General features: G+C 36.6%; 1 protein-coding gene across 1 annotated transcript in view; it reads left to right on the forward strand.

The window, feature by feature from the left end:
* Positions 1–26,107, forward strand: part of orb2 — a 110,730-nt gene that overhangs the window by 80,796 nt on the left and 3,827 nt on the right. Inside the window, exons 3-5 of the mRNA XM_011300534.1 lie at positions 3,519–3,569; positions 24,633–24,887; positions 25,309–25,421. Coding sequence (XP_011298836.1) covers positions 3,519–3,569; positions 24,633–24,887; positions 25,309–25,421 — 419 coding nt within the window. The remainder of the gene's footprint in view (positions 1–3,518; positions 3,570–24,632; positions 24,888–25,308; positions 25,422–26,107) is intronic.

The following is a 26,107-nucleotide window of genomic DNA, read 5'->3' on the forward strand; positions in this document are numbered from 1 at the left end:
CCGATCATCAAATCGAGGTTAAGACTATAAATTTCCTGGAGAATCAATTAGTCCCAGTCCGGCTCCATTGATTTCCACGCAATCAAAATCATCAAGCACTCGCCTAATAAATCGCGCACGCGTTCGGCAGCAAAAAGGCGTCACAATTTTTTCATTAAAAAAATTCCAACACAATTTGCCATTAAATTACCGCCGACATAAAGTAAGAAATTAGAAAATCGATAAATCAGGGAATATTGACGTATCGCTGAAGATTTATTATACACGAATCGTAGGTCACACGGTAAATCCGAGTTTAATTGTGCGAAACTAGTAGGAACACTTCCGTATGTTAACATTTTCATTTTTTATAAATAATACTTTGATATAAACCATTTGGCATAAATGGGTGGATGTTTCGAGGTGCATTAGCGGCACTCGTTAGAGGATCTCTCAGATTAAATCCGGAGGCTCTTAGAAAGTGAAATCCTCACGGTCTCGAGTTTTTCATCTCATTTCTGGATTGTTTTGTTTATCGGTTTAGTCTTAGCGTCAGTAGTTGTTTAGAAGGGTAAATAATTGACTTTCCTGGCGTGGCAAAACAACGGATTGAAATTCTCGTTTTATTTTTATTTTATTTTTCGTTTCTATCTCGCGGTGAAGGATGACAAATGTAATGAGAAACGCTTGAGCGACTCTTGGCGACAATTCCATCGCGTCGATTGGAGTCAAGGAATGAGGTTTTTTTTTTATTTTTATGTTTTTAGTTCACTTGATTCACTCAAATTTTCCTAATGCAACGGGGAGAAAGCGGATTTGGAAATCTTTTTTCCCTGGCAGGCAGTCAAATCGTCATGGTTTCTTGGGTACTATTTTGTTTTCATGATGTGTCTCGTAAAAGTAATGTAAATGCTGAATTGTTTGCTAAATATATTCTCCAAAATATCCTAAATGTTTATGTTTTTCTTCTACAATTTTTACGGGAAACGCTGACCTGAGAGAAAAATCCATTTTGCAGATTAGATTCTTTTCTGGGGCTGACATTTGATTGATATATTTACAAATATATTTTTTACAATCCGAAATATACGAATTAATACGCCCTTTCTACTCTATCAATTGTAGTAAAGAAATTTGATTTAAAAGATTTTTTTATCGATTCACTCATCAGGCTATATTTATTTCCATCAGCATAAAAAGAAACGAAAAATCTAAGATAATTTTCCCTCACAATTAAACTTCAATGAAAAATAATGCAAGATTATAAATAAAAATTTGAACCAAGGCTTTCTTAAAAATTATCTGAAGTGTTGAAATCTGCGTGCAGATAACATTTATTTCCGCCGTCGATATAATGTCAAATTCTTAACTTTGATTCTTCCAAATATTGACAAATTACTGCTATATAAATAAAGTCCGTTCCACTTGCAAAATTATTCGTTGCGTAAGGGGAAGTTCAGACCTTGTCAGTCGACCTAACAATTTCTTTCTTTATGTATTAAAATTCGGGCAATTCGGGCAGTGCCATAGCATGTAATCAAAATCTTGAATTTACAAAATATTTCCACTAATTGTCATAATTCCCCGAAATTTGAGAAATTGTCCAGCCCAGCCCGCGCGGTCAATCAAACATCCAAAGATATATCTGAACAATATTCGGATATTATATAATTTCAGATATATAATATATGCAGATATATCCAACACTTCCATAATCTAAATATTCAAATCAAATATATATGGGATATATTTTCGGTGAATAATTCCGTATCTGAGATATATCTTCTTGATATATATTTGTACCGCGCGGGCTATCCCGAGGATTCATAATCTCTCAATTGGCGGCCATTGGTTTTCCCATGATAATCTCCAACGAAGCGTAAAACCAATGATTGTTTTCTGACGCAATTACCGGTGTCCATTGCCCGAGATTAGGTTTCCCAAGTGTCAGGATATAAACACCTGTCAAACCAGCGGTGTAAAAACGATTGCAACGAGAGCCCCTCTCGCACGCTTTCCACTCTCTACTTGTTTATTCCACTGGTTATTTTGACAAGAGACAAAAATACAAGGCGATAATTTTCATCTATTATATATTCCTTTCGTATATCACGCTCTACAGCTGTGCTCTCGAAGATGATGTGCCGTTTCCAACATAAATAACGTTATATGCCAACAGAGTGAAGAGTGATCGCGATTACACAAGGGGTATATAGTGAGCATTATATATTCGAAAGCCACATCGTGTCACATGAGATAAATCTTGTTACGGGGTGAATGCATTGTTCTGTTGATATCGTCTTTTCGTTTGTTCGTATTAACGCGGGGAGGCGCTGATTTCCAGGTTTCGTTCGCCTGCGGAAGGTTGACGAGATGTTTATGGTTTTGACAGGGACAATTGGTCTGAGTCAAGTTCTACTGAATTCTGTCGAGAATCGACTTATTTTGGGTTGAATTGGTTATTCAAGTCAAGTTTGTCGCACGCCGGGTTAATTCAAGGCCGTTTTTCGATTTGATTCAAGTCGAGTTCAACTTGATTCAAGTCGAGTTCAACTTGATTCAAGTCGAGTTCAACTTGATTCAAGTCGAGTTCAACTTGATTCGGGCCGAGTTCAACTTGACTCGGGTCAAGTTCGACTTGATTCAAATCGATGTTTTGATTCAAATTCAGCTAATTCGGTAAATACATTTAAGTCAAGTCTTTAGCTTGATTCAAGTCGATCGTGCAGATTTGTTCGAGTCATGTCTACGACTTGATTCACTTCGGTACAAAATGGTTGAAAGAATAGTATTTACTCGTTAGACTCGAGGACAAAGTACTGATTCTACTCCATGTGATTGTAAGGTCATTTCACTTGATTCAAGTCGAGTGACTCATATTCGATCAAGTCATATTTTGAGCTCGACGAGAAATCAAATCAAGTTAAATCAAGTTGAAAATCAAATGACTACCGTCAAAATTCTACTGACTCCAGCTACTAATAGATAACGACTTGATTCAACTTGTTCTCTTGGAATCCAAGTAGATTATTAATATGACTCAAGTTGATTCATCTACCTGAGTCAAATCACGTACAGAATAATCCAACGGGTGGGATTTTCCCGAAGGCAGGTTAACCCGTTGATTAATGGTTGTGAAAAATTCGCATTCCTGGTAACTCAAGGTATCCAAGAAATTCGACGATTTAGAATCCGAGTGTACATTGCAATGTCTGGATTCTCTCATGCCGGACGGAGATATCGTAACTGGGTTGCGATGAGGGGAAAGGAAGAAAGAGTGAGGAAATAAAAGGGGAAGAGAGAGAGATTAGGGGTCTCCCCTATCTTTCGACTCTAGTTTCCAACGGGTTCCTCAGCCGTGGCACGAACTCGTTTCACCGGAAGACGAGTCCTCCGGAGACTGCGAAACTCCGTCCAAAGTACTTTACTATCGTCAATCGTCAGCACTCAACAGCTGAATTTATGGTTAATTCTCTCTAATCTTGCTTTCTTTTGTTATCGAATCCGCAATAATGATTTTATTATTTGGCTTGTTACAGGATTCATAAACCACAATGCCAGTACACTACAGTCTCTCGTGCAACTGCACGGTAAGTCAAATACTTCAAATTCTATTTAATGTATCAAGTCATTTTGTGAGTCAAGTCTGACTCGAAAGAACGCAACGCGATACACTGGGTCAATTATAACTGATTTTCCAGTTTGATTCAAATTGATTCAAGTCGAGACTGAAACTTGATTCAATTGAAAATTCAAAATTGATTCAGTTTGACTCAACTTGAGTTGTCGTCATAATTCAAGTTTATTCAACTTGACTCAACTTGGCTTGTCGCCCTAATTCAAGTTGACGCAACTTGATGTCTCCTCTTGATTCAAGTTGTTTCGGATTGATTCAACTTGACTCGACTTGATTCAATTTCATTCAACCTCATTCAACTTGACTCAACTTTGATTCATCAACTTCCACATTGAACTCTGAATGGATGTAGTTCGACTCGGCCGACTTGATTCCAGTTGATTTTCAACTTGATTCAAGTCTTCTTTCTGGTTTGACTCAAGAAGGACAACAGTAGTGATTTGTTTCGCGCATTCACAACTCCATTATCTCAAAAACATTACCTACACTTGTTTGAACCACCCACACATGTAAATAGTTTCCTTGGCTTTGTTAGAATCGGCTGGAATTAACTCGGCTTATTCCCCCGACTCTTTCGCCAATTTGAGGACGCATTGTTCGTAGAGCACCGATCCGCTGCATACACATATATCCACGTCACAGCATGTCGAACAGTCTCCCGACGGATCTCGTTACGGTCTCATTGTCGATGTCACGTCATTATTCCGAGATATAGAACAAAATTAATAAAACGGCTGCATATTTGCGCTTTTCAATTGGGCTCGTTAGAGATCCGATTGTGATGAACGGATCCTTTTCATGTCGTTGGCATGTCTGGAGCTCGAATAATTCCAATGGGTCCGCCAGTCGACAGTAATGAGACGTGATAAATAATTATAGAGTTTGTACTGTTTTAACTTTACTAGTCCTATTGATACATTTCAAGAGGATTCATTTCGAAAAATAGCAGTCCCTAGATTTTCGTTTTGTATATTACAAAAGTATTATTTTTTCTACCGCTCAAAGCGTAATTGTCATTGTGAGCTCATGTAATCTTGCGAATTCTTCGTCACTAATTGCGTTAATGCCCCTCTTCTGAACATTAGCACTGAAAAATATCGAGATATTTATTTGTCATCACGTGCGAGTGCGAAAGGTTATGGCAATCAGTTCGGGGACGCCACCGCGAGGTGTCGCAGCTATCCAAAGCAATTGGCAAATCATATTCCTTCGTTCTCCAACTGATCAACTTTCCATAAACAATCACCCAATGCAATCGTAAAACCAACAAAATTAAAATCACTTGATGTTAATTACAATTACCGTCAACACGTAAATCTCAGAATATCCAACTCATCGTTCCACACACTAACTCCGGAAGTTAGTGGCAACTCGCATGTTGTTCAATAACTCTAATTCAAAGATGATTCCGACATATCACTGCATGTGCCAGCTGCACTCCAGATAAAATTTCCCCGGAGATACATCGGCCCGAGTTGGTGGAGTCGTGATTAATACCCCGGGTAAATCAGAAGAGAAATAAAAATTGCACCGATGGATCGGAGTGGATACGTGAATTAATCAATGAGAATGGTGGATGAGTTTTGCGGAAAATCCGGCATTTCACCTCATCAGAATTTTCACCGAGATTGACGCGCACATTCGAGTCTCATGCAATGCAGTTTTCAAAGGCCTTCAGCCACGTGCTCCGGGAATGTTTACACGGCCCTGTACGTAGACGTGTATAATATTTGCATGGATAATGCCGTTCTACGTATGCACGCGCGCATATCCCCTATCCGCCTATGGAGAATATAGAATTCGCATTACCATCCATATTGCCCGGTGATCCCGATAAAACACTATTTTATTTCCACTCGTATCGTACGACCAAAACTTTTAAGCCTGTATCGTCATAACTAATATTATCATTTCATTGAATAATCATTACTGGAAATTGGCATTTTTGTGTTCAGGGAGACATGGCAGGAGCTCGAGACCTCTGAATTTTGAGATATTATACGGGATATTAATTTGTTTAAATTTTTTTAACGTGTTGAGTTCATTTTTTTAATATTTTTATATGATTTTGGTCACCAATGGAAACACTGCAATTTTGGATATTTAAATTTTGAATTTTTTTGTTGCGTCTATGTATGGAATGATTTTTTTAGATTGTTGTTGAGCGGTAGTCATCGACATTAATTAAAATTCGATTAATTTATCAAAATTTCTCGTTTTTTGATTTTATTAGAAATCGAATTTTTCTCAAATGAACACATAATGCTATGAAATACTTTAATAATGGCTTTAAAAATTCGTTTCGTTATCTTTTCGGCCATGTTGGAAGATCGGAATAATAAATCATTCACATCTGATCCCACATTTTCAAATCTCCCTCCATTCGGGAGCAAAAGGCTTCATTATAATTCTTAAAGATTTATTAAATTATTACGTATTACAGTTATAAAATGGATTTCCAGCCTTTTAATTTGCATTGTAATGCAAATAAATATTTGACGTGTCAGTGCTAACGAGTCTCTGCTCCGAGCACGAGGCAATATTTTCAAGCTGACGTCGACGTTTCACAGTTCCACCGCCAGAGAAACCCCAAAAATGCTCCACTCATGTGATTCCCCGTTTTACATACAGAGAAACTACATCATGGGCGGAATGTTCCATATTCATGTGCCTCAGATGCAGATTTCTTGAGGGCCGACGACAGCCGGTGGAACAATACATTAATTAGATGTGAGCTCGGAAGTCCTCCATTTGATTTCCTTTCTTTCATTTCTTTCCATGGATTATATATTCCAACAATTGTTCAATACTCAGATACCGAAAGAGATTATTGCATCTGAAATGCGAAATTTCGATGAAAATAACGCGCATTGCCGGTTTATTTTGACCTCTACATGTTCGTGGAGGTCAATGAAGGTCAAAGGCCGATGTTGACCCCTACATTTGACCCTCAACCCATTGTTTTCACTTTTGAGTGAGTGACAGCGTCAACTGTCAATCATAAAAGCGAATGTTGACCCTCACATTTGACCTTCAACCCATACCCTTCACGTTCAAGCGAATAATAGCCTCAACTGTCATATTTGACCCTGAGAACAAACTCATCAAGTCAAAATGCATTCACAAAAAGATCAATATCAGCATCAAAACGATAAACCCGTACTTTTCTTGTCTCCCTTTTAACCCACATGACATGCGCAAAATTGACATGTCGATATTAAACGATCCCCCCCCCCCCCCAACATTTCCCCATGAATTCACGACAAATAAAAATCCATACAATGAAGTGATACCATCAGACGAATCCCCGGATTACGAGACAGTTCGAGAGTTGGGGTAAATGAAGAGTACCTAAAGCTGGACATCGTGGGCAAAAGCACGGATATACGTCTCGAAATTGGATACAGAAACCGTATAAAGATGAAAATGTTTTGGTGCGAGTGGTGAATACGAGGGGTCGGGTAAAAGAGGGGGGGCACAAGAGATATCGAGTAAGAATATTGGTTTAGGACGCTTCGTTGCTCTCACCTCGACGAAAAATCCCGCTTCAGGGGGAAGTGAATTTCACACGGGAAAATGCTTCACTCTATATTTATCCAATACAGTCGCAAACTGCGCACATATCTCTTATTTCTCGGGAAAATGTGCAATTTTAACAGGACAAGTTCAGCCCCTATTGCCCCCCACCTAACCAGCAGCTGCACATCTAGGTCCTCGAGTGAAAATAAAACCCGGGGATCATGGAGGAGGAGAAATGCAGAGGGCGACATTATTCAAATGCCCGGTTACGGAAACATCGCAAATTGCAGATACCCCCGGAGCGACACCTGGGACCGTGTCGGCCATTACTCTTCTGTGGGAAAACTTCTCCCTCGGGGTTTATCCACCAGCTCAGGAATTTCACCATTCAGATCATCTTATCGGCTTTTCTTATCTCCACGAGTTTTGATTCGCAATGAGAAAAATCGTTAGAACTTCTATTAATCGATTGATTATTTTATTACTAAACATTGTATTATGCAAAAGTGATGACTTGAGTCATATGGCATCTTAAAAAAAACGAAGGACAATAAAAGAAATGAAGAAACAAGAGATTATCTTGTAGGGAGTATCATGAAGTTGATTTATATCGAACAATATCGAAATTGTATGACCACTCATGCCTGATTGGTTGATGAGTCGCGTGAAGTTGGCGTCGCAAAAATGCGCGGCATTTTTAAAGTGATAAATCCTCTGCTCTGTTACAACAAAATGTCTAAAGTCTCACGGTAAAATCCAGGCATAATTTTGTTTGTCAAATTTGTTTGGTAGCAACAAATTTAATTGGCAGGAGTGATATTTTCTCCCCGCAGACACGAGTCCAAGCGCTCCAAAACCACAAATCCGACTGAATGTCACTTTACCTCCACCTGAAGATAAATCCCCCAATGAATTCGTAATTGCCCCATGTAATATCACTCACGTGCCCCAACAAATCTGCATCGTGAGAAATACCCGTATCACTCTCTCGGCTGAATAAAAAAAACCTGCCATTCATCCACTTATTGGAGTTGGCACGTGCTCCACTTCCCCTCTGCTCTCTATTTTCTACGAAATGCGGTGCCGGCTCCGGGCAAAAGAGAGAGAAAATAAATGTTGGATAATCGAGGGCACGCGCCAGTCGATACCTGGGCCCAAGAATAAGGGGGAACAGAAGCTCTTTCGAAAATCACGTCGAATAAATTCACCGACTGGAGAAACACAGATGCACATGGATATTGGATGTATATAAATCCACTCCGACATTTCCCTGGAATTTACTTGGGGTTGGAAATATTTAGTGCGTGAATTTAGTTTAGTATTCGTTTTTTCATTTTTCTTTTTTTTTCGATTTTTTCTCGAATGGAAACTTTTTAAACATTTGCAGTCGATACAATGTTGGCACAATGTTGCTCCAAGGTTGGATCAATGCTGGATCAATGTTGGCTCAAGGTTGGTGCAAGGTTGGATTAAGAAGTATTAAGAATTGAATTATTGAATTTAGACTTACGGAAAACTAAGAATGCAATAATTAATTGTTCGAATCAATTTAACGAGAAAATTTATAGGAGTGAGTGTTTATTCGAAAGTGAGTCGCTCATTTATTAACAACAACTGTACGGAAAGAAAATATATGTAATTACCGACGGGATTTATTCTCCCAACGCCTCAAGGAATTCTCTGTTCCACGAATGGGCACTCAGAGAAAAGGTCAGTAAAAAGTAAAAAGGTGATCTTTTTACTTTTTACTGTGACATTGGGTGAAGGGAAAAGAAATTACGGCATCAAATTTCCCGGCCGATCGCTTTCGCACGCTCCGCAAATTAACTGTACGAGTACCTGTCGTTGCAAATCGTTGAAAATCATGGGCTGAAAATGTTGAGTTGAAATTTTTATTTATACTAAGATTTGCGATGGAGTGGACTGAGTTATTCATATTATTCGGTTTTATTACTTGTTGGCAGTGGAATTGTCTTGCCAAATGAAAACTTTCTCTACGCTCCGTTCATTTCTGGATTAAATTTCCGGTGCATTTCACGGAAATTTTCATAATTAGAGTTCCACTTAAATTTCAATTACATCCGTTAATGGCAATTAAAAAATTCACACTCAAACCGATCTGAAAGGAAAATCTCAGGGTCATTATTCCTCAAAAATTGAGTGAAAATTTCCGTCCCGAAAATGTCAGACAAAAATTTTTAATGACCTACAGAATATTTGCGTAGTCTGGTGGAATGATGCGAGAGTCCGTCTGTAATTTTCGTTTAATGGTGAAAAATGTTGAGGATATTCTTTTTTTCTTAATTTTTCACTCGAAATGGCCGTCTAGAGTCATATCTACACGGGTGAGAGTAAACCAAAAGCGTTTTTTTCTATTCATTCCCAGACCTTGACGGGTCCTTGAGACGCAGCCTCGTTAATTCCTGTGAATTTTCTAAGCCTTTAACCAGCCCGCAATTACCATATTTTTTGGAATTCATTTTTTTGAACAGCCTAGGACCACCGCGATAACAGAGAATCCAAGTAAAGGGACTCGTTAAATTAGTAGAAAAGAATAATTATAGAAGCCGCAAGAGGTGGTGACACATGCGGGAATTACATTTCTCATTTTTTAATTGCACCACTATACCTTAATTGCCGTTATCATTAGCGATAAAAGCACTGGTGTACGCTGCAAAGTTACCAGTTAACTCGAACACGCGGAAAATATTCAGTTGTTCTGTCGAGGAAAACACATTGAATATTCAAAATAATTGAAAGTGCCTGTCTCCCGTCGCGAACAGGAAAATGCAATATTGGATGAATTAACGATTCGATTAATTACACGCTCATGAATTAAACAACTCCCTGAAGTTTTTCGCAATTCTTTGAAGCTTCGGCTGGGATTTTCCTTTGAAGACAACCACTGAGTGGGCCATAATTATACCCAGTAATGAGTGCTTCCGTGCTTTGGCGAAGCATCAAGTGCAGCCTTGAGACCATTCACTATTTTTTTTGTACCATCACTTTTAATCGGTCTTTACCGGTATTTCGCTCCTGAGAAAATTGAAGATCAAACCGGCGAGAAGTCTCTCTTCGATTGCTCCGCCCATTGCTCCGATTTGACCCGCTGATTGCTCCATCTATTGTTCGGACTTGACCCACAGATGGCTCCGCCCATTGGTTTAACTTGGCCCTCTGATCGCTCCAATTTGATCCGTCGATTGCTCCGCCCATATCTTAGACTTGACCCACCGATTGCTCCGCCCATCGCTCCAGCTTGACCCACCGCATGCTCCGCCCATCGCTCCAACTTGACCCATCGTATGCGCCGCCCATCACATATTTCAATGAAAATAAATCATCATTACTTCATAACCAGAATAACCTCCCCCATAAAAAATTAAACCGGCAAGTTGATATGATTTATAAATGAGTCCAGGTATAATATCACCTGGCAGCAATAAAACCAAGTAGAAAAAAAAATTGAAGCTCACTGTAAAGTACCCTCAGAAGCCATTTCCGCTTCCTAGGCAATTGCAATGAATCGCCGCGGGGGTAGAATTAGAGAAAAAGAGAGATGGTATTTTCCCGCGTGTGCTGCAGCCGAAACGAACGATTCCCTAGGGTAGACTGAGCTGGAGTGCGAGAAAAACTGGAATATGCAGAACGCAGTGTGTTGTCTGGGCATGGAAATCCTGAAAAAAAAAAAGCTGTGTGAGGTAAAAAATGGCGTAGGGCAGGGAGAAAGAGTGATGAGGGGATAAAGCTCCGAGGATGTATGGAGCTGCGAGGAGAATTAAGAATGGAGAGGGAATATATGAGGTGAGTACCTCTGAATTAATCGTCAAGTAACCTAGATCGATATTATCTTGAGGGATCGATTATCGCGTTGAGTAATCACTTCACATATTATCATCAATGATCAACTAAAATTGATTGATTAAATGAAAATAAAATTGATTGATCACATTATTCCATCAACTAATGGCTGACCTCTCATTTTCTAAAACTCAATAAAAAAGCGAAAACAAAACCGGTTTTCATCAAATATTTCAGAAAATTCATTTATATATAATTTCAATCAAATTCCCCAGGAATTTTTTTATTTATCAATTTCGAATGGCAAAATCTCTTCGCACTTTCTGTGGAACTCTCTGAGGAATGATTTTCAAATAGTATAACGGATATTTCAGCAAAGAAATCCATAACAATGTACTAAACCTCCACTGGAATTCCATTTTATCTCGACATTCATCTTAGTGTCCACTGGCGAACTTTATTTAGCATAACGATTATTTTTTTTCTGTTGAAAAGAGAAGAGAGTTCGTTTCGTAACACTTTCCGTTGATTCCAAGAAAGAGTTTATGAATAGGAGCGAATGGGCTGTATGATTGGGTGTGTGGATAGCTAGAAAAAAAAATGTCCAGTTGTTGGAACCATTGGAATACCCCAGTACGTGATATCTCAACAGGTCACGTAATTGAAAGCATCCAGATCTCCAGAGTAACGCAAAAAATAATTAATTCCCTCAACAATTTCCCTACGAATTTCCCAGTCGATATTGAATTCAATTATTTCGTGCAATTATTATGTTTCCTTCATCAACCGTTAATTATTTCAATTAGTATAAATAATATTTGACAGTTCGCGGTTTATTTTAATTTCTCTTTCATATTTATGAAATGATTTTTAATCATTTTTTTACAAGATACATCGGATGATTTTGGCTTCAGTACAAGCTGCCTCATAGCTCACACTAATCATCTTATTTATATAATCTTTCAATTTGTATGTCACAGACAAATGAGTGTAATTAATTTCTCGAATGGTGAACATTTCGGTGGTTCAATTGGCTGTATAACCTTTTTTAAATACATGTTTTTCTCACTTATAAGAACTTTATCGTATATTTCTAGTCTTCACTGAAAAGTCTCGATTAATTAGACTTAATAGCAATCATATTCTCGATGGTTATATTCATCCATTCGTTCTGATAACATATCACCACGTGACTCCTGATTTTTTCAGTAAATTTTTATTGCAAAATTATATCGAGAATTATTCCAATTTCTATCTGCTCTAAAATCCTATTGAATGTTTCCCCGTGACGTCACAAAACTGGAGTGATGGAACGTTATATAAATTTCTCCTTTTTTATTGAAAAAATGTCCACCGGTAATTTCACTGCAAACCGAATTTTACGATGTCTTTCCATCGTCATCTGATCCTCCCCCCACCCTCTCCCGTAAGCTGCAGATATTCGAGTTTGGCAAAAACAATGCGGGAAATATTTTCACATGAATTTGGTATTCCGCAGATGGTCTTCGATGGGCTCCCCAGAAACGTGATATGTTTTTAACGCGCGTAATCCGCTTTTTGCCCAGATGGAATGCTGAAAAAGGGAGAGAGAAAAATAAATAAAAACAGGTTGAAAGTTCGTGGCAAAGGAGCTTTGGAACCGGCACAATGGAAAATATACGATTGTGCTTACAACATGGTTGTGAGCGTTTGATATAAATGTGTAACAAACGCATTCCGTTTGTTTCAATAAAATACTAAATCTCCCAACGAATGTCATTGCATTTTCCCACTAGAGGAATTTCTTTCCAAAATCTCTGGGGCTTGATGTTATCTCGACAGACGAAAGGGAACAGCATCAGAAAATTTTCGCAAAGACTTTTCCTCCATTTGTTTGCAGACGAAGGGATGATAGACGCTTTGATGGCAAGATCTACGGATTTTCCCCTCCAAAATATCTTATCTGAAATGAAATCGTAGGTGGTGGTGGGTGAATCAGGATCCGAGGAAATTTTCTGAGTCAATATTTATTGCACTTTCACCTTGACAATCGTAATTATTGCGATAATCCCTCACCGACTGTTTTTATGGGATTACACTCATCAGACTCCCTCAACCCCAGCCCCATCCTTGGAAATTGAATCAACTGACGAGTTTTAGGGCACTGAAAGTCAAACATCGAAGTACATCCACGAGGTTTTACCGACTCTAAACTCAATTCCCTAGATTGACGAGTACGCGATAATAAAAAAGATTACTACCGTTTTGTTCCCACAGTATAAAATTGATGTGTCAAATACAGACAGTTTCATTGGCGCCTCAATATACTATTTTTATTCACAAATATATTGTTTGAACATGAATGAAAGTGATAGCAATGCATAAAAGGCCAAAACTTGCCGCAAGGTTGGCGCAACGTTGCCGTGGGGTTGTTGCAGGGTTGGTGCTACGTTGCCGTAGGGTTACGGCAAGGTTCGTGCAATGTGCACGCACTGGGTGAGTAGAATTGCGAGATTTGGTGATTTGAGGCTCGGATCGGATCAAAAAATATAGAATTATCATAAAAACATAATAATGAATGGCCAGTGAAATGCGAATTCCATTATACCATGGAATTGAGTAATTAAACCTTCGAATGAATCAATTCTCCAAAGTGATATACCAACTGAATGGTAGTAATTACCTCTTGGATTCCTGGGTTCCATTGAGTCAGTCTTCGAAGAGGATCTTCACCGTCAAGGGATTTCCGGTGTAGACAGGGGGCCAATTACGTGGGCCAATATTGACAGGGCAGAGGTATGCGGAGGGCAAAGCAGAGTCCGAGGTTCACTTCCTTCATAGACGAAAGCTCAACTACCTGAACTTAGAACTTTCCTCCATCACCCTCGGGCGATCAATAGAATGTTACTTACCTCCTCACACAATATTATTAATGAACTTATCTGAAGTACGTTCTCGCTTTACTAAACGCAGGGGAGGGTAACTACTCCGAGATAGTTCCAAGGATGACTTTTTTTTTTATTTGCTCTAGGTTATAGGGAGCATATGGGTGTATATTGGGATCTTCAGAGGGCCGGAGGCGGTGAACGTGTACGGAATTTCCAATTTGCACAACCCCATTTTTCTTTTGATTCGAGCACTTTACGAGATTGTAGGTTTTAACGGTTTAGGAAATTTCCGATTGACTGATTCAAAATTGTTATGGTTTTATTCGACCCTCAGGGGGATTTCACGAGAATTCAATATCGATTTTCAGTATTCGCAGTTTTTGAGGGTTTCGCGAGGGTCAAAGCTGAACGGTCAAGTCTAGATCAAAGGAAGATTTGGACTTTAACCTTAGGTCAAATAGGCTTAATAGGGCCAAATCCGAAGGTCATGCATACGAGTTCAGAAATAGTTGAAGGTCAAAAGACAGCGGAGGAAATAGTGAATTCAATCTTGACCCAATTAATCGTTCTAACCTTTTGACCCTTTTTAAGGGTCCCCACGCTGAAAGGTCAGAGGAGTCAAACACCGCGGAAATAAACATCAGCGGATTTACAGGGAAATAACACCTTCAGATTAGCACGCCTGTGACCTTCGTAACCCCCTTGACCTTTAAACGGGTCAAAAGGGTCAGAACTCTTGCACAACCGGGACACTGGCGGATTCGACTGATACTCTCCCCCGGGAAAAATCATTCTCGAATTAACAACAATTTCATAAGCTGTTATGGTTCTCTCATCATCACGTTCTCCCCATCTTCACAAACCCGACCTAGCAAACGATGAACTTACGTTCGGCCGTGAGGCCTGAGGGCATGAAGACGTGGGGAGAATCGCTGATTTGCCAATCCCGATTCTCTGTTAGTCCAACACTTGCATTTTGCTCAATGGGGTATGGTATTTACGAGGTACGGTCAGCAGACATTCGTGTGTATGGGGTCTCTGAGAATATAACCGACTGCACGCGAATGAATTCCCACATCGATCGCAAACCTTTTCAAACTCAACCCCATCACCTTTGCCCCTTTCTTCCCGGCTTTCGTTCCGCAAATTAATATTTCTCAAGTCTTCTCGTTGAAGGGGACCTTATTCACCTTTTTCATTTTTTAAATACGGAAATTGCGACTCATTCGGAATTTTCGAGTCAGATAATCGATTGCCAAGTGGTAATGTAGAATAAGTGCATTTTTTCTATGTCGATTTTTATCCGATATCTCGAAACTCGAGGAAGATAACGATTTTTTCATGAATACCTTTTTTGTAGGTCTCAGTTTTTTCTATAAAAAATGTTCATATATAAAATTCACTAGCTTCGCTCAATTCTGAGATAATTGGCCTCGAAAAATATGCATTTTTCTTAATTTACCACTCCGCTGCTGAAATGTTATAAGTCTTCATGAAGAATGAAAACATGGAAGAAATAAATATATTGACATTATAATTCTACAACCAGAAAATTTAATTATTCCCTTCATCCCGGATATTATTTACGGAATTCAGCATTCCTCACTTCCTGGCGAATTAAATCCGAAAATGAATTCCGAATTACGAGTTGAATGGATTTGTTAATGAAACTTTGAAAGATTAATTTTAATTTGAGGATTTTTATTTCTTGAGGAACAGGGAGAGAAGTTCTCTATTGTGGTTTCCACGATATTTTAATTGTCTGTTAAGAATTCTTTAGTAACCAAAGACACGGCATATAATGGCACTGTTGTACACAGCTGTAAATGTTTTTTTTTTTAATCTAAAATGTGTTCAACAGAATCTATGGGAAATGGCATGCATGAGAAAGGGTCATTCACCCTCGACTCATGCACTTTCGATGCAAAAGTCATACTTCCGAGAGTGAGCAACGAAAAATGCAAAATTTATTAGTCAAAATATTTGAAAAAATTATAAATCCTCACATTTCTCTCGCTCATATTTCTTGGTTCTCCATTTCAATGTAGCTCTTCCTTTTCACGCAGACAAAAAAAAAACAGAAAAACGCACTCTTGAGACGTTCCGACTTGAAGTGGAGATTTGAAAAAGTTACTCATGAATTCAAAAGTCCCAATTCTAACCCGCATCATCTGAATGGTGTATAAACAATTATTAATATTGCCCCGAATCAATTCTGCAATTAACGATGAATTTTTCACACAATCGTTACTTGAATATTCATGATGGTTTCACATAATTTGCGATATAATCCCTAATAAAACTCTAAACTAATTAATTCCACTGAGCTAATTAATTCCACTCCACTCAAAATTCCAAATTCCTGAATAAATACACGATATGCTGATGCAATGGTTTATCTGACGAATTATTAGTTCTGCAATTCTCCGATAACCTGTCTATTATTCTCTCCTGTATACTTTGCCATGAACTTAGTGGCAACCGCCTTGAGTATTCATACGGATGTGGATATAACTTGCATGATATAAGACAGCTTGTGCTATCGTGCATGCGATTTCGAGCACGTCTGCACACGAGCACATGTGTTTCAAATATCGACTTGATTGAAACTTGATTCAAAATATTTTTCAGCCGATCGGCCATTTTCTCATTCCAAAGGAATTTGGGAATTCCAGCCTGAATTGAGTTGTTTCAAGCTCAATATGGAGTTTTAATCAAGTTGATCACGAGCTGAATCAAGTTGAAGGATTGACTCGATTAAAACTTGATTTGCAACTTTATTGCATATATCCTTCATGTTAAAAAAAACCTGGGAACTTTGAAAGTCCAAGTCAAATCAAGCTCAAGCAACTTGAATCAAGTTAAATCAAGCTGAAGTAAACTTTAATCAAGCCAAAATATCGGTCTGAATCAAGTTGAAAGCTTGACTTGATTGAAACTTGATTTAACCTTTGATTTTTGTGCATGTCCTATTCTTTCCAAATGAACTTTGGAATTTTTTCAAAACCTAGGTGAATCAAGTTGACAATTCAGGTTTAATCAAGTTGAACTTGACCCGAATCAAGTGAGAATAACGATTTAAATCAGATCAAATAGGAATCAACTCAAGTTGAATCAAACTCCTAATTCAAACCGAATCATTCAAAACTTGAATGATTCATGCTTGACCTGCACTTGACTCGAGCTTGACTCACTTATGTTAAAGTAACTCCGGGTGTTCAACCCACACCGAGTCAAGTTGAATCAAGCTCTGAATTCAAGTCGAATCAAGCGGAACTTGATCCAAGCTTGGCATCCACTTGACTCGAGCTTGACTCACCCATGTTAAAGAAACATTAGGAGTCAACCCACGTCAACTTGACTCAACTTATCAATTCAAGTCGAATGCTGAACTTTAATGACTCAAGGATGATCTGAATCGAGGTAAGAAAAATCGCTTTGAGTCAAGTCGTAGAAGCGAATGAACTTTTGGAAATTGAAACTAGTTGGAGCTCGAGGGTCCACCCGAGTGTACGACAGTGTTGGGTACCTGTAATATTGATCCAAATCTCAACCCCTGCGAGGCCGTCCTGAGGGAGAACCAATGTGTTCCATAACTGTCGTTGGCTGCTCAAATGGAAACATCGTCTTTTCACCACCCATTCAGCTCCTCCAACACTTTTCATTGGCTCCTCATCATTTTGTTAGTCCTCACGATCAATGCCTTTTTCATCTACAAATTATACGGAACGACAAATTTAAAGTTTCCTGTTGTAACCCCTCCGTGCGTAACAGCTGTCTCAAATGGCGAGTTAAATGTTTCGAAAGGATATATTTTTATGGAGTTATTGGAAAGGAAGGGGGTAAACGTATAATCATATTTTGGATAATTTTTTGGGGTCGGAAAAATAGAAAATTGATGGATTGTTCAGCTATCGCTTCCGGAAGAGCAATCATTAAGCGATTTTTAATTGTTAGAAGACTTTAATATCATATTATTTGGAGGTTTGATGGATTATGTGTTATATACTCCCACTTTTTAGTTATGATATGGAAATTGTACATATTATTCTAGTGAATTGTTTATAATTAGAAGGGCTCGAGGAACAAAGACGGTTTTTTTTTGTTTTTAATTGTAATGAAATTGCTCTGATGACATTTTATTCATTTCCATCGCTCCATTGCGAATAATTTTCCGAATTCCGAGATTTTTTTGGTCCCTTTGTGAGTTCAATTACGGAATGAGGGGACACGATATTGATGGAGCAAATTCGGGCGTAATTAATCATCAGCAATTTTGTCGCGGCGCGGTAATTCGAGGGGAAATGAACGAGGGAGGAGGATGAAATTTCAATTTGGTCGACATGAATTCTACGCTCGGCTCTATTTTCGATTCTGATTCATTTTCGAGTCCTCGGGACGATGGGAAAAGGGAAAATTCATGGAAATCAGGAAAAAATAACGCGCAGAAACGGAAATATTGCCGATATATAAACATTTTGTTGATTGGAAATTTATGGAACAGCTACGGAATTTTTTCAGAGAGTTGTGCAATTTTTTGAATATATTTATATTTTATATAAATTAATAATTAATTTTTATTTTTTATTTTTTATATTTTTTTTTATATTTCTCTTTGGCTTTTTGAAAAATTAAAAGAAAGAGCAATTGTTGGAGGATCTCAGGGTCACTCGGCAGGTTCTCAGGGTTGAAGTCGTATCCCGGGGGTTTAGTAAATTACTGGGGAAATAATTAATCAGGCCATCCGCGAGAAATCCTCCCTCAACCGGTATCCCCGTCTTTATTCAACCGTATCTAATTCTCCATCCACTTTGCCAACACCCATTTTCTCGTCAGCCAAGGCAACCCGACGGCCTAATGAGGCGTCTCTCGTCGACGGAAAATTTCGTTAAGCTCACACCTACCCTGAATTCACTCCCCAATTTTTTTTTATTACGAATATTTGCTCTGGCACTTGAAAAAAAAAATAGGTTCAGAAATATGAGTCGACTCTATCCGAATATATATCATGAAAAATAAAAATGAAAAGGGAAATCTCTCTTGGTTATAATTCATAAATTCGAAATTTGAGAGAATTGTTAAAAAAATATTTGGGGTTTAATGAAAATTCCGAGATGCTGAGGATATGGATTTTTGGCAAACCAAAATCGATTCTGAAAATTTACCCTCATTACCCGGACTTTTAATTAAGCCTAACCCTAACCCTAAATGTAACCCTAACGCTAACGCTTGACCTTAATCCAAATTTTCTTAAACCTCAATTTTCAAAAATTTCACATTTTGAAAAAAATGGCCCCAGATATTCACTATACATACATTTTTTGAGTTTTCATTAATTTTTACAGAGTAGTCGAAGTGCAATTTAATTTCTATTATTCCCTGATAAATAATAAATTCGTAATTGCAAATTATTGGAAAAATTAATGAATAATTTCCAGGCAATCCTTTCCAAAAAAAAAATTGAATTTCTTTATTTGAACATATTTTATACTTGATTCAAGTACTAATTTTTTCCCCGTATTTCCACATGAAATCTCTCCTGTAATTTCCCAACCGCAAAGAAATCTTCAATCAAGTATAAAGTATACTTAAATGAACTTGTAGTGATTTTGTTCGTTAAATATTCAATTTAATAAATAAATGTATTAATGCCGCTCCTCGAATACTTCAGCTGTCACCAAGTCAAGTCTACACGTCACCAAGTACACAATATACTTGATTCAAGTATTAATTTTTTCCCCAGAGTGAATTACCTCCGTGCAGATTTCTCCGAGTTCCCAGGCGATAAAATGAATGCAAAAAAATGGAAAGCACCACGAAAGCCTTTTGCGGAGTACTTAGTCCTTGTTTCTTTTTTTGGAGCTCGCGATATCCATTCTCGACTGCAAACGGAAGCGTACGCTTAGTTGAGCAAGAGGGATGGCCGTGAAAAGCCCCGGGTAAAGCTCTCCGGAGGTTGCGATTATCGGGATGATTGATTGCGAATCGACAACGCCAGGGAAACACTGGATGTGGAGCTAGAAACCCGGGGATAATCGATATTAACCCACCCACCCCCAGTAAATCTTATACAGCCTCGGTTAAACATCATCGCTGTCGCTCAATCCCATCTTCCAGGACGAAATTACGCCCTTTTGTTAACAAAAAAGAATAATAACTCAACAATTACCCCCAATCCAGGCCAAAACTCTCGTCAAAGGATTTTTTTTTTTATAAAAAAAGAGAGTAAACAATATTAATTATACAATTTCGAATAGATAATTAAAGGAAAGATTTTTGAACTGAGAAAAAAATGGAGTAAATCGAAAAAAATGGGGGATTAAAAGGGAAATTCAAGATGATTTTATTTTACGTTCACAAATAATTGTTTATGCTCTTGACCTTTTTTAAATAATAATTTAAAAGTTTTGCGGTCGAATCTAGAATTTTAGGTGATTTTACAAGGAGAATTTGATAAGAAAGATATAATAAATATACATGACATGTATTGAATATTTATTATATACTTTATTTATTTATTACTATTTGTTTATTATTTATTGATATTTTGAATATTCATACTGCGTACAAGGAATCAAAACGGATTACGGAATTGAAATCATAAAGAAAAAATTATAAATAATATTGTTATTATTGAAATTATAAATTATCAAGTGATGAAAAAAATGATTAATGCAATTTATTCAGATATTCAAAGTTTTTCGACGTGAAAAATGATTTTTATTTTCCCTTGGAGGCGATGGACATGATAAAAATGGATTCGCGGAGAAAAATTGCCCGGAAAAACTCAAGTCCCTCTGCAGTAGGAAAAGGGGACAAAGTATCAGCTAGGGAAAAATTCCATTAATTATTTAACAACACGAGGTTTTTTCGAATTGATATAAAAATTTTAAACAATTCCCTAGACATTCCACTAGAAATCTCTGCAGTAAGAGAAATAATAAAAAATTCAAATGGAATCTTTAAAATTGAAAACAAATTGCCATCAGGTATATTCCCATTAAATAATTCATTTGTTATTATTCATTGATATCTTCTCCATCGATATCCGAATTTTATTCGTATCAAACAGAAATTTTCCATAATTTAGGAAAAATCCAATAAATAATTAATTTAGAACGAAATAATTCAAACAAAAATCCCCAATTTACAACCCCAAATTACGATTTTCTAATTGAATATTCATCTTGTTGATTGCAATTCAAATGTATCCCCTTTTCGACATTTGAGAAACTGCGCAGAGGATTCGGTAGTAATGCCCCAGTAATTAATAGCCGTTGGTAATTTTGACATTGATTTTTCCTTCCACCCCCTCGATTCGTCGAATAATCAATCAATATTGCAATAATTACATCATCTACGTTTATAATTACAAAAACTTATTTATTAAAACATAAATTACAATAATTTATGTTAAAAAAATTAACAGAAAAATCAAAAATTGCAGAAATCTTTCGTTTTTCAATAAAAAAAATCGCTCTTTGGTAATTATGATAAAATGTTAGTAAACAATAATAACAATGATAATGTACAAAAGAATTATCAATGTTAATGCCCGTTTTTATATAATTTATGTTAAAAAAATTAACAGAAAAATCAAAAATTGCAGAAATCTTTGGTTTTTCAATAAAAAAAATTGCTCTTTGGTAATTATGATAAAATGTTAGTAAACAATAGTAACAATGATAATGTACAAAAGAATTATCAATGTTGATGCCCGTTTTTATGTAATTTATGTTAAAAAAATTAACAGAAAAATCAAAAATTGCGGAAATCTTTCGTTTTTCAATAAAAAAAAATGCTTTTTGGTAATTATGATAAAATGTTAGTAAACAATAATAACAATGATAATAATGTACAAAAGAATTATCAATGTTAATGCCCGTTTTGTAAAAACAGAAGGAAAAAATCAAAGAAAAATCAAAAATTGAAGAAATTTCTTTTGTTTTCATGATAATGTCTTCTTTGATGATAAAAAAATATTTGAGAAAAGGTTTATATTGTAGTGGCACCTTTTGAATTCTATCTCGATGTAATTACTCGCCCGGAGAGACCGATGAAAATAGGAGCTCGTAGAAAAATAGAATAAAAGCTAACAAAATAAAACGAAACGAGGAGAAAAGAAATGAGGCTTTCCGCTGTTTTTCCAACTCTGTCATTATCGCCAGCTGACTCGCTTTTCCTCCCACATCTTCAATGTTTATTCATCCCTTTTACTCCGAAGAAATAAAAAAAAACAACATCTCGCGTAATGGTCCGAGTGTAAGCGGTCTTACTCAGGAAAATTCGGAGTTCATTGTTCTCTATTTTTATTTTCTCGGTTTTCATCGAGTTCACGGGAAATTATTCCCTAGGAGAAAGCCGAGAATTCCCTTTATTTTCGTTTAATTATTTTCCCATTTTCACGCTCATTTCATGGAAACTTTACAGTTAAATCAAATCCAATCATCCAATGAAAATAAATTACAATTTAAATACATTAAAGTAGATTAATTAAATGACAGACTGTTGACACTTAATTTATTGTTAAATTATTTGGAAAATTACTGCATTGAGTGACAGAATAATTAGGAATTATTATTGAAAATCCGGGAATTCCTTGTTTTTTTATAACAAATTTTTTCTAGACAATTAAAAATGGTCGATAAAGAGAAATTATCCATTAAAGTAATCGCGATTCTTTTCAATCTACTGTAGACAACAGTAATAATTAATATTAATTAATTAGGAACAATTATTATTATTGATTAATATTAATATTTTATTTTTATTTGAGGAAAATCGCGGGAAAATAAGCGAAAAAAAATCCGGTGTTTCCGGGAATTCCGGTAGTTTCCGTAAATATGAATTCCTCGAAACAAGAATTCTCATTTCTGTGTTGTTTTCGCGGAATGAATGCAATGTTGCCGCGTTGTTGTCAAAATTGACAGCTACTATTACCCCTTCCACTGTCATTTAGCTCTGGCTCGGTCTTTTTTTTTTTTCATTCGACGATTGGAGTTTGTGGGAATTTTTTTTGGCGTCAACTCTCCGTCGCGATCAGTCGATTTTTAATCAATACTCTGACATCGATTCTTGTTTCTCCTTTCGATAAAGCCTTGACGATCGATAATCCATGTGGTGTATAGGTATGAGGAAAAAAATTTGACTCGCTAATTAAGGGAATTATTCAATAACAATTATCAGAAAAAAACGTGACTATTAGATTTTGAAAAGCAATTAGTGAAATAGTCCAGCATTTTTACGGAATGTTTCGCCCTGTGATTATGTGAAATTTAATTGACAAAACGAATTGTTTAAAAAAAAAAGACGGAAATTTACGTTGTAGATATTTCTCGTTGTTACGCCCTTCTGTTGCTGAGTGATATGTAAATAAACGCGCGGGAATCGAGTGTCGAGTCCAATTGAATATTAAATTATTCTCGTGATAACGCGAAATGTTAAATAATTCAGTAATTAGTAAAACTGTTTATTCGCCTCTTTTATTTCCCATTCTCTGTGAAATGTCGACTTATCATTTTTGCATTAAATTAAGTTTTTGTTACATAAGTTATTATTCATCCGCGAAATTTAAAAAAGTGTTAAAAATATCTGAATGACCAGAAATATTTTTGACTTCTTATTAAATAAATATTCTGCTGTTCACTTTTACGTTGAATTACTATTTCTTTATAATAATTTAAAATAATCAATTTTTAATGAGAAGTAGAAAAATTCCAGAGAATTACATCCCAAAAAATTTTACAAATTGTTAAAAAAATCGACTCAAATATTCTGTTTGTTATTTTTTTTATAGTGCACTTTCAATTAAACATTTCTTAATTGGTAATTTTGGGTTAAATTAATTTTTTTTGGAGAGCTACGAAAATTTCGAGGAATTGTTTTCGAGTACCCGAAAATTTGACTAATAATTTTAAAAGATGAGCTGAAATGAGCTCCTCCCTCTGCATTCACTTGTCATCATTGGATTGCAATCGTCTCTGGGGATAGCCCCGATGCTCCTTTCTTCGATTCAGTTCGTGTCCCCGGATATTCCCGTGTGTTCCCTTTCTGTGTTTTTTTATCGTTCCCCATAACGACGATTTCAATAAGAGACTGACGTTCAACGACAGCGCGTTTTTTCCCTGAATACATTGTGATCTGGAGTATCAGCTGTGGGGAATTCTGAATCTTGGGATGGCAACTTCCGTGAGAAGAGTGAAATTTCCGATTAGGAAACGTTTCGGTTGGTTATCATTGAGTCTCTCCGCTTTTTCGATATTTCCAAATTTGAGAAAAATCCGTAAAAAAGTGATAACAGGAAATGAATTCACCGAGCCCTTCGATTTTCTGATAATATCTCCAGAACCAAGGGAGACAGCGAAGTTCTCGTGATAACATTTTTTGTAGCTCTCAATAAGCTCTACAAAAAAGGTCTGCACCGAAATTTAACTATCTCTCTCTGTTTCGGAGATTTTCCCGAAAAACTCGCCGGAAAAAAAAATGACTCACAAATTCTACACCGACATTTTTTTAAATATTTACCGCACAAAGAAAGGTCATAGCGAAATTTTTGTTATTACCTTTTTTGTAGTTCTCAAGTAGCTCTACAAAAAAGATTTTATCAAAAATTTCATTATCTCGCTCAGTTTGGAAGATATTCCCAAAAATTCACCGAAATAAATCTGTTCATCAGACATTTCTACAATAATTACAACAAAAATTAGCAGATTGATTAATTAAATCATTAAAAAAATAAATACTATTGATTCATTAAATAGTTGAAAAAATAAATACCTTCTGGAATCAATAGGACAACTGGTGAATTAATGAATAACTTTCTTTTCCAGGCAAATCACCGTTCTTCCCAGGACTGGACGAGCAAGGGGGAACTCTTCTGGAGGATCCAAACGCTCCAGGACAACTGGATGGTGTGGGCGTCGGTGTAGGGGTTGGTGTTGGGGTCAGTGGGGGCATGAATGCACCCCAAAATGCCCCTTTATCATCCCCTAGTCGTAGCAGTCCCCACAGTCAGGGCAGCGAAACCGGTGAAAGATTCTCTCGGAAGGTCTTCGTAGGAGGTCTACCACCAGACATCGATGAAGGTATTAATAATTCTTAAGATGTCTTCTAAAATATATCCCATGATAACAAAAATATATATCCATAAATATATATCAATTATATCCGAATATAATTATGTCGCATTAATTTCTGTAAATAATGCATTATTCAGGATATATTTTCGATATATCTGGGCGGATATATCTGGGCTGATCACCCATTGCATTGAAGATATATTCTGATTATAATTTAGATACATTTGAGATGAAATTTCAACTTGAATTTTTCATTTAATTATTATTGCTGATTAATTTAATGACAATACGAATATTGCCTTCAAACCGTTACACTGTATTTATTTTTATTGGAGTGCACTGTTCTACATAATCAGTGAGACGAAACGAAATCAAAAGGCGAGACAAATCTACTATTTTTTGAAAACTTTTTTACCTTTTTTCACAGACGAAATCACAGCTAGTTTCCGGCGATTTGGGCAGCTGGTCGTTGACTGGCCACACAAGGCCGAAAGCAAATCGTACTTTCCACCGAAGGGATACGCTTTTTTACTATTCCAGGTCAATATTATTTTTTACTGTTTTAATTCTACTGATTATTTGCATTAAACCGTAAAATAATTGAAATTGAAATAATTACTATTTTATGGTTTTCTTCAATATCGATTTATCCGAAAAGCATCAGTTTACGGAGAAAATGTCATAAAATATTTTCTATCCGAAATTTAATCAGCTACAAAAAATGTCTATAGTGTTTTCACCTGAGATCGATAGTTTTCGAGATCGAGAATTACGAAACGGTCAAATCCGATTTTTACAGATGAAGATTTTTTTTAATCAGAAATTTTCCTGTTTCGTCGTTTGTCTATCGTACAATAAATTTCCACATGAAAACCACAGATTTCCTTTGATTAAATTTATCACTTCAACTCTTCTACAATAAATCGAATTTTAATTAGAAAATGAATGGTATCCTGTCATTTGTTAAAAAAGAATGGAGTGCAGTAAAAAGGACGGTCTTCAATCATCAATAACTTGCGATCTGTCGATTAAAAAGTATCGATTTTTCTCTCGTCTTGAAGGTCTGTTTTTAATCTTCGTAATGAGAGAAAAATCAATAGTTTTCACTTTGCGGTTTCCGAGCTATTGACCATCGAATACGTCCCACTTTTCTCAATTCCGCTCAAAGAAAACATGTTTTTGCGACTTATTGTTGCAGTTTTGTTGACATGATCGCAATTAATATT

This window comes from Fopius arisanus, unplaced genomic scaffold (assembly GCF_000806365.1).
Source record: "Fopius arisanus strain USDA-PBARC FA_bdor unplaced genomic scaffold, ASM80636v1 scaffold00018, whole genome shotgun sequence".
In the NCBI taxonomy this organism is placed as follows: Eukaryota; Metazoa; Arthropoda; class Insecta; order Hymenoptera; family Braconidae; genus Fopius; species Fopius arisanus.